The 13,860-nt window shown below is 43.0% G+C and overlaps 2 protein-coding genes across 2 annotated transcripts in view; one reads left to right on the top strand and one right to left on the bottom strand.

Moving 5' to 3' along the window:
- Positions 1-5,729, bottom strand: part of nelfe (negative elongation factor complex member E) — a 28,667-nt gene extending 22,938 nt beyond the window's left edge. The window contains exons 1-4 of the mRNA XM_020518329.2: positions 5,541-5,729; positions 4,633-4,702; positions 2,876-3,021; positions 1,135-1,209 (exon numbers count right to left, since the gene is read on the bottom strand). Of these exons, the coding sequence (XP_020373918.2) occupies positions 1,135-1,209; positions 2,876-3,021; positions 4,633-4,702; positions 5,541-5,615 (366 nt within the window). The 5' untranslated portion in view covers positions 5,616-5,729. The remainder of the gene's footprint in view (positions 1-1,134; positions 1,210-2,875; positions 3,022-4,632; positions 4,703-5,540) is intronic.
- A 222-nt stretch (positions 5,730-5,951) lies between these two features.
- skiv2l (SKI2 homolog, superkiller viralicidic activity 2-like) overlaps positions 5,952-13,860 on the top strand; it is a 45,665-nt gene continuing 37,756 nt past the window's right edge. Inside the window, exons 1-4 of the mRNA XM_020518327.2 lie at positions 5,952-6,364; positions 9,296-9,417; positions 11,509-11,618; positions 13,405-13,522. Coding sequence (XP_020373916.1) covers positions 6,346-6,364; positions 9,296-9,417; positions 11,509-11,618; positions 13,405-13,522 — 369 coding nt within the window. The 5' untranslated portion in view covers positions 5,952-6,345. The remainder of the gene's footprint in view (positions 6,365-9,295; positions 9,418-11,508; positions 11,619-13,404; positions 13,523-13,860) is intronic.

Raw genomic sequence — 13,860 nt, 5'->3', positions numbered from 1 at the left:
CTTATGTTCTTATGTTCTATGTTCTCTTTTCTTTGCTGAAAATAAGTCTGATGCTTTGAATGTGAACAGTCGGACAAGGGCACTGTCTTTCAAGCAATAAGGTGGTTCAGTAAATTCATTCCCAATACTGAGGGAAGCTATAATTGTTTACATTATCCCATTTGCAATTAAGTATTTTGTTATTAATTATTTATTCACAGCAAATTAACATTTACTTCCATTCCTAATTGCCCTTGAGAAGACGGTTGTGAGCTTTCTTCATGAATCGCTGCAGCCCATATGCGTAGATGCACCCCAAAGTGCTGGTAGGATGGGAATTCCAGGATTTTAACCCAATGACAGCGGAGGAACAGTGACACAGTTCCAAATAAAGATGATGTGTGGAGAACTTTTAGATGGTGATTTTCTCATGTATCTAATGCCTTTTCCCTTTTAGCTTGTAATGGTCACGGGTTTGAAAGGTGCTGTAAAGGAGGCTCAGTGATTGGCTGCACAGCATCTCGTGGATAGTACCCATTTCTATCCCAGTGTTTTGGTGGTGTAGGGGTAAATGTTTAAGTTGTATGTGGTGTTGATCAAATGGGTTGCTATGTCCTGGTTTGTGCCAAGCTTTTTGAGAGTTGTTGGAGCTGCCTTCTTCCAAGCGAGGTGACAGCATTCCATTTCAGCAAATAGGAGAGGAGAATAGGCTTATGGAAACTCTCTCTTTCATATGAACATGTGTGGAGAAAGGTCAGATCAGTCAGTAACATCATGGCTTCTGGGTCAGATGTTCATTTCTTTGAACTCCCTATGGAAGTGTGAGGGTATAATCTGAGATGACATATCTCTATCAAATCATATGTAAGTTGATTTTAGTGTCTGCTGATGGCTCAGTAATCTACTGGAGCAGGTCCTTTATGTAATCCTAATCACTTTCAGCCTAATGATTTCACCGAATGAGAAATAGACAGGTTTTATAAGGTGCAAGCAATTTATTCACTTGAATACTGTCCAGGCAGGGCATGTTTAAACATCTATTATCATTCGCTGTCATTAACCCCAGGTCCCAGAGGGTACAATATACCTGCTTCTAACCACTACATCCCCCTAATTAAACACCTGCAGTAACAAGACGCTCGATTATGAACTGACCTCCAAGTTGTCATCATCAGCAGAGACGCTCCGTTGAAAAGGCTGGAATGAAGGGGTTGGCCCCTTCTCAGGATCCTGCAGAGATAAAGCAGCTTGAGTTAGTCAGTCAGACAGATGTGCTGAGGATTTTGCCATTTCATTCAGTCCTAGGGTATTTTTCTTTTCTGTATTCATTCATAGAATGTGGGTGTCGCTGGCTAGGCAGCATCTATTGCCCATTGGGCAGATAAGAGTCAACCACGTTGCTGTGGGTCTGGAGTCAGAGGTAGGCCAGACCAGATAAGGACTGGTCCTCTTATAGTACCCCCCTCATTCTTACTGGCATAACTAATCAGTTGTTTGTGAGGCACAGTGAAAACAGCCAGTTCTTGTGGTCCTACATTAGATATTTTCATTAGACCAGTTTCCTTCCTTAAAGGACATTAGTGAACCACATGGGTTTTTCTGACAATCGACAATGGATCCATGGTCATCATTAGACTCTTAATTCCAGATTTTTTTTAAATTGAATTCAAATTCTACCATCTACCCCAGCAGGATTCAAACACAGGTCCCCAGATCATTGTCAGGGTCTCAGGATTAACTGTCCAGTGATAATACCACTGGGCCATCGCCTCCCCGAGCGTCAAACACTCCAGCAGCAGCTCAGACTCCTTCCACTCAGTCACAATCTGCAGCCAGCAAGAGAAACAAAAGGATTGCTGCAGCAGTCTATGGTCCATAGACAGAGATTGAGTTAAGAGGAAGGATTAAGATAACTGCGACTGCCTTCATCAGAAGTATCCAGGTAAATTGTTCACTGTGGGGAACTATCCTGTGACCAAGGATGCACGAGTAAAAGTCAGGAATTCAGGGATAAGCTGGGGGATCAGGTCGAACACGTTCACCCAGAGAGCTCTGGGCGCCAGTAGCTGTAAAGCGAACCTTAAAAATAGCTGAGAAATAATTGAATTAGCCTCTAACGAAATAGAGTACAGTGACATAACGAGAAGCTGGAGGGTAGGGATGAACTTGTTGGGCCTAATGTCCTTCTGCCTGTCCCCAAATATTTGTAGATATCAAAGCAGTTCTGGGTGACAGGTCAGAGTGAATCAGCAACCCAGTAAACTGAGCAACATATTTTTTACTGTACTTGCTTTGCTACAGCCCACAACTGGTTTCACCATCTGTATTCTCTACAGCACACAGTTACAAACGGGATCACCAGTGTCAAAAACACATAATTACTGCGACTCCCACAAGGAGTCAGCCTTCAACGAAACCAGGTTGTTGAATGGGGCACATTCAATAGGCTTCAATGCAATGGCAGATGTTAGCTATTCAAACCATTGGCATGCTACAATGGTCTACATGCTAAACAGGTAAAGGCATGCTCTGCTTCCTAGCTGGGCAAAGGCCCCATTCGCGGGGCAAATGTTACATCAGAGAGGGAAGCGTCCAGCCATCTATTTGGTGCAAGTGAAAGCGAATTGGACCCAGGGCCCCATGAGGGAAACTGGCCTTCATTAGTGGGTCTCTATCAGGGAATTCTGTTTGGGAAACCAATCCTCAACGGAGACAGTGACGATACCTTCTCAGGACTGTTCTTGAGGCTAAAGTGGATTAAAATATCTAATGCAAGAGCACAAGAACTGGCTATTATCACCACAGTGACAGACATTGTGCCTCACAAACAGCTGATTAGTTATGCCAGTAAGGAAGAGGGGGGATTACTATTAGAAGACCAGTCTTTTCTCCTCACCTTTAGTTTCCCTTCCAATGTTCGGGACCGTTTAAAACCAGAGTTCTTGTTTTCTGCCTTGATAGCACTGATAGCTCCAGATTTCACCAGCATCTTTGCCTGCTCTGTTGCTGTAGCAGTGTCAATGATGGGTTGATCAGAAAGAGCTGCACAAAAGAGATATAAGGCTATAAGTTCCAAGAAGTTTTTAAAATATGATTTCCCATTCACAAATCCATGCCTATTATGCCCAATCAGATCAGTAATACCCAAGTGTTCATTTATCACACCCTAAATAATAGATTCTAGTATTTTTCTAGTGCTGATGTAATATTAACAGGTCAGTAGTTTTCTGTTTTCTCTTTCGCTCCTTTCTTAAATAGTGGGGTGACATTTGCTAGGAGGAATCATCTCAGAATCTACAGAATTTTGGAAAATGATTACCAATGCAGTGACTACCTCTACAGCCATCTTTCTCAGCACTCTGGGATGCAAACTATCAAGTCCCAGGGACTTGTCAACATTCAGGACCATTAATTTCTCCAGCAAACCCTCACGCTATTATAAATTTCCTTTAGTCCTCATTCCCCCCAGTCACTCAGACCTCTAACTCTGGATTCTAATAAGATCTCTTGCATCTTCCTCAGTGGAATCAAAGATAAAGTAATCATTTAGCTTATCTGTTTTTCTCTATTCCCCATTATAAGTTCTCTTGAATCTGTCTGTGATAGATCCACATATATGTCACAAATGTTCCCTTTATACAAACCAGCCTTTTGTTGCTTTTTTCAAGGCAACACCTTGGCCAAATAGAGTTGTTTGCCAATGAAATAACACCATTTTCTCCTATATTATACATTGAAATAATTTGAAATTTTGCATTCTTGCATTTGTGCTGGTGAATGGAAAACAAAATACTTCGAAACATTTCTCCCTCATTAGCAAAGAATACTTTTTAATATATATTTACAAGTATTTTTAAAAAACAGAAGAACATGAATTTTGTCAGAAGTTACACAATGCCAGGTTACAGTCCAGCAGTTTTATTTGAAATCACAAGCTTTTGGAACATTGCACTTTCATCAGGGAAAGTCACTTCACCTGACGAAGGAGCAGCACTCCGAAAGCTTGTCATTTCAAATAAACCTGTTGGACTATAACCTGGTGTCGTGTGATTTCTGACTTTGTCCACCCAGTCCAACACTGGCACCTCCACATCATGGCAACCTGAATTATAAACTCTTTATTTGAATTAGTCTCAATCCCATTTCACCTGTAGATTACACTTGGCCTTAATTATCTCCCTTTGTCAATCTGTCATTGCGCTAGTCTGTAAAATGAAAACATCTCATTTAAACTGAACATAGTGAGGGAAGTTGGCGAATCAGAAAGCTTCTGTCAACATTAGATCAACAACTTTGACTGGATGTAAAAAAGTCAAAGCCTTACAGCTTTTCCCTCATTATTAAAAAGTCACTCACATGAAGGATTGCTGAGAGAGGTACAGTAAATAAGTACAGCAGCACCAGCATATTGACAAAGGGACCATTAAACCCTAGCCCAGAGAGTCAGCAGGGCAGATGATTAACCACAGTGGGCAATGCACTAAGCCAGATGCTAGCCTTATTGGATGGCCACATCTGGGCATCATAGCACAGAATGCCTATTAGGTTAATACTTCCCTCTCTAACCTAGAGCTAACTGCAACATGCCACCTCCCCTCACCCATCCTCACGATATCAACCAAGGAAATTGCTCCAGCACACTGGTATACTCACATCGTTTAATTCCACCCTGGTTGGTCTGAGCTGCTGAACTCTGTTTCTTCAAAGCCATCAATGCCTTTTTCTGCAAGGAAAATCACACAGTCAGAAAGAACTCAGCTCTGGAACAATCAGAGCCAGATGTCATAACTGATTCCATTTCAGTAACATTTAAGGAAACAAAGAAATCATTCGTTTTTGGTAGGGAAATGCAAAGGCAATTCACTCCCTCCATCCATCCATACAATCCACTATGGCTTGATATAAGATTTGTACTTCTATGGCACCATTCCCAACCTCATCATATCCCAACGCATTTCACAGCCAATTACAGTGTTGTCAAACTCTAGTTGTACTTAATCTTGAAGATTTGATTATACATGACATTCTCACCTTCTAATGGCCTTCCCAGTCAATTCCCCACCACCATGAATTTCATCTCATTCATACAATGTGAAGGAAAAGGTTGCAAAGAAAACAAATAGACAATATGTTGTATGGATAGTAGATTTTTGCTTGCAACAGCAACTGAGAGACTAATCTAATAATTCAAAGGGAGTCCAAGATAGTCCTGGACGGTTAGCAACCCAGGACAGGTCAATACAATCCTTCCCTCTCCGATCTGGACTAATGCCATGTTGATCATTGGACCTAGAGTGTAAGTAACTAGAAGAAAATAACTATCCCCCTGGGCCTGCACCATTGCCATGGTGATCACTGGACCTACAGGATAAGTAAATACGAGTCGATAATTGTGCCCCTGGCCTGGACTGTTCCCATGGTGATCACTGAATCTGCAGAATAATTAAACGAGATAATAATTATCCCTCTGGCCTGCACAGTTGCCATAGTGATCACTGGACCTGCAGGATAATTAATTATAAGATAATTATTGCCATGAAAATCACCGGGCCTCCACTCACCTTCTTTTTGAGTTTGGCATATTTCTTCTGCAAAGCTTCTTCCTCCTCACTGAGGGCGGACGGGAACAGAGTCATTATTCCCTCTTTCGCCCAACAATTCTCCGATTTAATGCAATAATCCCGACAATCTTCTCCTCTATCCAACGTTGCGCCAAAAAGGGACAAAAATGAAAACAACGGCGCGCGCCAGTGACGTCACGTTTCGATGACGTCAAAGAACGTTCCCCCGTTTTCTGTAGCTTTGCCATCTATTTGAAATAAATTTCTATAAATAAAGAATTTATCTCCCCCTGAATCGCTCCAGTATTTCTATAAAAGCTATTTTCTATTTTTATTTTGTGTCAAAAGGGAGGGGACATAAATTAGAGCCTTCCAGGGATGCCATGGTTGCACCCTCGGTGCGTGCTGCCATCTTTGATAGTGGCAGGTCACGTCAAAATACCCGATCACCATTGAAAAGACTGGCAGAAAAACCCGTCGTCGACCATCTTTGTTAGTGTCGAATGCTGATAATTACATTTCAGGGGAACCTCGTCGGCCATCTTTGTTAGTGACGGCAGTTATCCATCAGCACGGCCCCAAAGGGAGGAAGCACGTCCGCCATCTTTGTTAGTGGCAGAGAATACCTAGAAAAGTCTGCGTCTTCCCCATCTTTTTACAAACGACATAAATAACATAAATCGTCGCCACTGAAAAGCCGTGACACGAATGTTTGCGACGTTCGTGCTGAAGGGGTGTGGACAAAGGTCATTTGTGTTGTGCTGCCGGGCTAAAGGTCAGAGGTCTCGGCTGTTGCCAAGTGGAGATGGAGCAGGAAAGAATTGGTAAGAGTTGGCATATTGAGCACATAAGAGTTTTTATTGTCTTCATGCACAGTTTCAAAGAGCTTTGGGGAAGACTGTCTCAGCAGATTTGTTGTCGGCTTTTCCTGCCATCGGTTAGTTATTGTAACGCTGGAGAGCAAAGACAAATGTGTAATTCAGTTCGGGATTTTGTCTGCATCCTCACAGGACAATTTCTAATTCTCATTGGAGTTCCCTTAGTAAGTCTTGTGTGGGATAGGCTCTTATGGAAAGGCTCCTGACACAATGCACAGACCTATAGAACGGTTATGGCACAGGAGGAGGCCGTTTGACTAGTTGTGTCTATGGTGGCACTCTGGAAGAGCAGCAACCTATCTTTTTCCCTGTAGTCGTGCTATATATTTTTTTTCGTTTTTAATGCCTTGATTGAAGCTGCCTCCACCACAGGCTCAGACGGTGCATACCAAATACTAACTGCTTGCTGTGTGGAAAAAGTGTTCTTCCCCCACCCTTCAAATTTCTCTACTTCCACCAATGGCAATGCTTTCTTCCTGTCTACTCTGTCTGGTCTCTTAATGATTTGGAACACCTCTATCAAATCTCTCAGTTCATCAAGGAAAATAGTGTGGGGTTTCTCTAAAATACCACACTGCCAAAACATTCCTGTGAGTCTTTTCTGTAATCTCTTTTATACCTTTGCATTCTTCTATGAAATGGTGCAACTCACAAGGAGAGCTTAATAAATACCAAGTGACACAAAGCTGCCAATTCAGGATTAAACTGCAATTTTTGCAGTGAGTGGATATGGTTTTGAAGATGTCTTCTAGTCAACCCATTCAGAAATGTTATGATACAACTCTGGAGCAGGTGGGCCTTGTACCTTGGTGTCATGGTCCAGAGGTAGGGACACTACGTCTGCACCACAAGAGTACCTTGACTTTTTTTTCAGTATGCATGTCTGTGAGCAGTGCTGACTAATTGGCCTCTATTGCAGAGTCGATGAGGACTGGCTGTGCTGAATGAAGAGGCTGGTGGCTTATGGCTGCTGGGACACTGTTTGATTAAAGAGGACAGTGCCAGCCGGATTCCTGGCTGAATACTGAGTTCCTTTGGGCATCTGTGCTTGCTCTGTGGATCATAAACTTTTTTTGTGGCAGTAGTTAGAGTCGTAGCCATAAAGTCGTAAAGCACGTCCAACCAGTCCATGTCGAACATAATCCCAAATTAGACTAGTCCCACCTGCTTGCTGCTGGCCCATATCCCTCCAAACATTTCCTATCTGTATACTTATCTAAATATCTTTTAAATGTTGTAATTATTCCCAAATTCATTCCACGTGTGTTCCTCTGTGTTTTTAAAAGATAAATTGCCCCTTGTGTCTTTTTTTAAATCTCTGTCCTCAAAAATATGCCCCTTAGTCTTGTAATTCCCTGTTCTGGAGAAAGGACAATTACCAGTAACTCTATCTGCACCACTCATTATTTTATAAACTTCCATAAGTTCGTCTCTCTATCTCTTACACTCCAGAGAAAAAAGTCCCAGCCCATCCAGCCTTCTTTAAAACCTTCCATACCCGGCATCATCCTGGTAAATCTCTTCTGAACGCTGTCCAGCTTAATAATATCCTTCCTATAGCAGGGAGGCCAAAACTAGATGCAGTACTCTAGAAGAGGTCTCACCAGCTGACCAGGTTTTTATTTGTTTTTGTTCATGGAATGTGGGAGTTGCTGGCCAGGCCAGCATTTTTTTGCCCATTCCTAATCACCCTGGAGATGAAGATGATGGTGAACTGACTTCTTAAGCTGCTACATGTCCTGTTAGCAGAGTTAGATGCTCTCTCGCATCCAACGCAAAAGGCTGTTTGCTTCTCTCTTATGCTTGTAATCCAGGCTGGTACTCCTGTTCTATACTCAGCATGTGCTGCACTGTAGGTGGAATTGTATTTTAGATGAGATGTTAAACCAAGTCTCTACCCACTGCCTAGTTGGCTAAATGTAAAAAAAATCCCACAACGTTATTTTAAAGAGTAGAAGAATTCTCCCTGACGGATATTTACCTGTCAACCAGTATTACTAAAATACAGGTTACCACATTGCTATTGTGGGAGCTTGCTGTGCCAATTGGCTACTGTGTTTTACATAGCAACAGTGACTACATTTCAGAAGTACTTCATCAGTCATCGAATGCTTTGGGATGTCTGGAGGCTGTAAAAGCTGCAATATAAATGCAGTCTGATTTTTCTTTGGCAGATGTATTTTGATTTTGATTTGGAGACCGGTTGTGTGATTCTGCTGATACCATAGTTCGTGGCCCTTGGGTGTTCTTGTTCTTCTCGATGGGACAATGCCTGACTTTGTGTCTTCTGATTGTGATGTTAGGCTGGAAGTGGAATGATTGGCCTGGCAGGGCAGGCTAGACTCTGTGGAAGACTGATGTGGGGGGAGGAAGAGATTCACTTGAATGGTTGGAGAGCATGGGAGCTATTGAGTGCTTAACTCTTGTCACTGGGAGAAGCAATACAGTCGGACTGCAACTGAGCCTTCCTCTGACCTCCTACAGCTATCACGAGCGTCCTTGAGTATGTAGGTAACTTTGTTTCTTTTCACCAAATCCCTGTTGGGTCTTCTGAAACACAAGGAGGCAGTTCAGACTGTCTCGCATACGATAGGGTTAGGGTTAGGGTTAGGGTTAGGCACTGGCCCTTTGAAGAAGCAGATCATTAGTTCCTCCTATTTCAGTTCTACCACCATAGCCCTGAAAGTTTTTCAGTGCATTTCAGATCACCACTCACTGTCTTAAAGAAAAGAATCTGAGCTTCCTTCTGATTTTTCAAGTCACCTTAAATCTATCGCCTCTGGTTACTAACTCTGCTGGCACTGGAAAGAATTAACCAAAGCCCTTCATAACTGTAAACACCACTCCTAATTGTTGTTTTTCATGTATGTTCTGTAGAAGTGCCTCCAAAGCATCCTGATGACCTTCCGTTGTCCATCTTGGAAGTGGGCTGCTCTGGGAAGTTTGAGTTGATTACAGAGCCTGCGAAAAAGAACGGGTACATCTTTCCCTTAGCGACAGTGAGTATTTGTACTCCTCTCCCTTGGTAATATAGCCCATGGGTGAACTTGCACATCCATTTACCAAAACAGTTTGACTGCAGCAGATGGGAGTGGCCTTTCACTTGCTAAATGAAGTACATACACAAACAGGAACTGCGACTAGCATCTTGAGCTGTGAGAAAAGCAGTGATTTCCCAGTTGAACAATGCCGAGTGTCAGTGGCTGTTTGTAGTGCAGCACAGTGTAATATGTGATTGTGCTCATCCCCCTGCAAAGGTTGGGGGTAGAGTGGGATGCCATCTCCCTCCTTCCATGGATAAGGAAGATTCCCACTCCCACATCCCTACCCTCTGTCCTCCCTCCATTCTCACCTCTGACTCTCAAAATTAGAGTCAGAGCTGTACAGCATGGAAACGGACCATTCAGTCCAACTTCTCCGTGCTGACCAGATATCCCAAATTAATCTAGCACCAGTTGCTAGCATTTGGCTCATATCCCTCTAAGCCCTTTCTATTCAGATGCTTTTTAAGTGTTGTACTTGACCCAGCCTCCTCCATTTCCTGCAGCAGCTAATTCTATATATACACTACCCTCTATGTGAAAGAGTTGCCCCTTAGGTCTCGTTTTAAATCTTTCCCCTCTCACCTTTAACCTATGCCCTCTAGTTTTGGACTCCCCTACCCTGGGAAAGAGACCTTGGCTATTCACCCTATACATGCCCCTCATGATCTTATAAAGCTCTATAAGGACGCCATTCAGCCTCTGATGTTCCAGGGAAAATAGCCCCAGCCTATTCAGCCTCACCCTATAATTCAAACCTTCCAATCTCGGCAATGTCTTTGGAAAGGGTTTCTGAGCCCTTTCAAGTTTAACAACATCCTTCCTATAATGGAGACCAGGATTGCACACCGTATTCCAAAAGTGGCCTAACCAAAGTCCTGTACAGCTCCCAACTTCTATACTCAATGCACTGATCAAATAAGGCGGTTCAAGTCCCATCATAGGGCTTGAGTACATAAGTCTAGGTTGACCTTCCAGTGCAGTACTGAGGGAGAGCTGCACTGCCAATTTTTCGGTGGGATATTAAATCGAGACCGCCATCCCTGCCCCTGCTCTGTCTGCTTCGGTTGAAGTAAAAGATCCCAGGGTATTTTGAAGAAGTGCTAGGAAGTTGTCCCAGGTCAATGTCATATAAAAATCAGATTATCTGGTCATTATCATATTGCGGGTGAGGGAGCCCTCTACGCTTAAATTAGCTGTCCTGTTTTTGTACCATACACACCAAGAACACTTCAGAAAGTACTTCATTTTCTGTAAGACACTGACATCTGGTGGTCGGGGACAGTGTAATACAAACAAGTCTTTCTTTCTTTGGCTATGGAATGAGCCTTTCTTTTCCCCTTGCCCCTTCATCGTCCCTTTTGTGGGTAGGAGTCCTTGCCCTGCTGAACTCCTCCCCCAAAAGCATGGTTAACACTATAACCCTTTTCTCTCCAGCAGTTCCCAGACCGTCCTAGGGATATCCCCTAACCCTTGTAGGCATGGGACCTCTCCCTATGCTCTCATCCCTGCACTATTGGTTGAGATCCTCCTCTAGGCCCATCTTTGCATGGTAGTGCTCCTGCCCCTCATCCCCTTCCCCCATAAGGTAGTGACCCTGTCCCTCCGCTTCTGTAGTTAGGGGCACTGCCGCTCTTGCGCTCTCGCTCTCGCGCGCCCTCCAGTAGCTGTGAAAATTCAATGACAGTATCTGGGAAGGAATATCTTGTCCACAATTCACCTTCAACCAGCACAACCACAAATTGAGTCATTGGTTATTTAATATTTGTTGGAGTTTTCTATATACTGTAATGTTTACTTGACCATCAGGTGACTACACAGCAAAAGCAGTTTGCCTGATGTGAAGGGAGAATTCTGCCATTGTGAACCAGTGACCTTGATAATCAATGTTGGAATTGGCCATGTTCTGTTTCTGATGCCCTGGAATTCCAGGATTTTTCAGATGTTTTGGGATTGCATTCTGTGGTTGTGACACGTGGAGCCTGAATGCTGGGAGCATCCAGGGAAACTGACCTGCCACTTGCTGATTTTGTTCTGCTTCATAACCAGCTTCCACATGGCCTACCACCATTCGCCTTGGACCTCATCACTGAGGCAGAGCAACGCTTTCTGTCTGACCCGTCGTTGCTGCCCCTCCATCATTTTGAAAACTCCCAGAAGTAAGTTCCTTTGTCGTCTTGCATTGGCATTTATTGCAAGGGGAATTGGATATCAGAACATTGAATCTGGAAGTTTTAATTCAGTTGTGCAGGGCATTGATGAGGCCACCTCTGGAGTGTTGTGTACGGTTTTGGTCTCGTTACTCAGGAAAAAATGAAATTATAATTCTGTTGAAAGCAATTCACTCAACTCATCCCTGAGATAAGGGTCTTCTCCAGTGCAGGAAAGGTGTCATGCTAGTCTTGTACATTGGTGAAGCTATTGAAATATGTGATCCAAGGGGAAATTTGTTAAGGTGCTGGGAGGGTATTACTACTTGGGGAATTAGGGGACACAATTTACGGGTTAGAGATTTCCCTTTTAAGATGGAGGCGAATTTGTTTTCTGAGGATTGTCAGTGAAATTCTCACCCTCAGAAGTTAGTGAAGCTGTGTTGTTGAAAATTTTCAAGGCAGACTTAATTATGTTTTTGAAGATCAGTATGTTAATTTTGTCAAGGGTGGCAGTCAAGGAAATGGGGTTGTGACCATATGAAAGCTTTGAAACAATTCAATGAAGAAGTAGAGTGGAAGAGCCACATGGCTTAATCTTAATCCTAATCCTAAATCCTATTTACTGGCTATTGTAAGAAGGAAACATACTTTAAAGTGAGAAAATGAAAATTTGGATTGATATGTTGCAGGGAAAGAACTTTTTCCAACTATTGAAAGCAAGAGTTGTACTGTGTTGTTCACTTTATTGGTTACAGGAGAGCACATAACTTCTGCTGAAACTGGATTTGATACTTTTGTGAGAATAACTGGCACAGGTTCCTTTGGTTTTGGGTTTAGGGAAAATATACTGCCCAGCAACAGCGTTTGGATTGATTTTAACTTGTAGTTTTGTCACAGAGCTGAGAAAAGAGAGCAGGGAAGTTCTCAGACCTCCAAAGAGTCTGCAAGCATCCAGATGTGTGTCTCGCCCTCTCTGAAGGGAAGACAAATAACATTTAAGAAATAAAGGCTTCTAATTCCAGCCAAGACTCAGTTCAAACTGACCTCCAGCATGACAATGAAAGATTAATGAAGTGAATTTTTCCGAGACTACGCGGTCACAATCAGCAATTTTATACTGTATGAGAAGAATTTGCTGCTTGGTTTACAAGTGACTCTGGTCAAGGCATTGCCTTGAGGAATGAGCCAGAGAACAACTGTTGTCTATTTTGTTTAGTTGCAATAAACACACCGTATGTGCAAGTTCTTTGTCTGCAAACAGCAGGACTCTTGTGTATTAATGTATATGATGATCAATGTTGATTTGGTGAATAAGTAGTAATCTAAACTATTCATCTCAACCTCAACCTTGAATGTGGTAGCAAGTTCCACATCCTCACCATTCTCTAGATAAACAAGTTTTCCCTGAATTCTTTATGGAATTTATTAGAGGCTATCTTATACAGCCCCTTGTTCTGGTCTCTGGCCACAAGTGGAGACATAGTCTTATTGCTCTGTCAAACCACTGCTCATTAAGTACGTATATGGTCACCACTTGTTCTTATCTAGTGCCTATCCTGCTCATAGTCTGGCTATAGCCTTGCTATGATGCTGTATAAAGTGCTCCTCTATCTCTTTTGTAGCACAGAGCCCAGAACTCTGAAGTATTGTGACTGCAGTCAAACCACGGTTTGATGCAAGTTTAACGTAACTTCTCTGCCTCAGAGTGGGATGTATACTTTTCAATTATACTTCATCTCTGTCTTTCCAACTCTTCAATCTGAAACATTTTGTCTTCCTGTTTGCGCTGAAGGGTCTGGCCAAGAGAGGTATGCGTGGATTCTCTGTATCACGTCGATATCACCCCTGTTCATTCAACGCTGAAAGTGGAGAGGAACCAGACCACGGGCGAGTTGCTGGGCTATAAAGAGGTACGGGGCGGAGATGTGACCAGGATATTGGGTGGGGTGGGAGTGGTGAAGAGGAGTTGTCAGGGGAATACCTCCCCTATGCACAAGTCTTGGGCCTAATCCTTACATCTGAGGAAACAAGCAAAATCAGGTGTAACACTTCTTCCAGAACAATGACCAGGGTCTGTACCTATTCCTGTAGCTGTTGCCTATCAGTTTGTCATTGTTTATAATTTGGAGGATGCATTGATAACTGCCTCAATTTGGGCTGATTGCTCATTAAAGAACGGGGAGACAGTGGCCTTGTGGTTATGCTATTGGGTTAGTAGTCTAGAGGCCTGGGCTAGAGCTTCAGTGTT

This window comes from Rhincodon typus, chromosome 35, assembly GCF_021869965.1.
Source record: "Rhincodon typus isolate 14 chromosome 35, sRhiTyp1.1, whole genome shotgun sequence".
Lineage (NCBI taxonomy): Eukaryota > Metazoa > Chordata > Chondrichthyes > Orectolobiformes > Rhincodontidae > Rhincodon > Rhincodon typus.
This window is presented reverse-complemented; position numbering and strand designations above follow the sequence as displayed.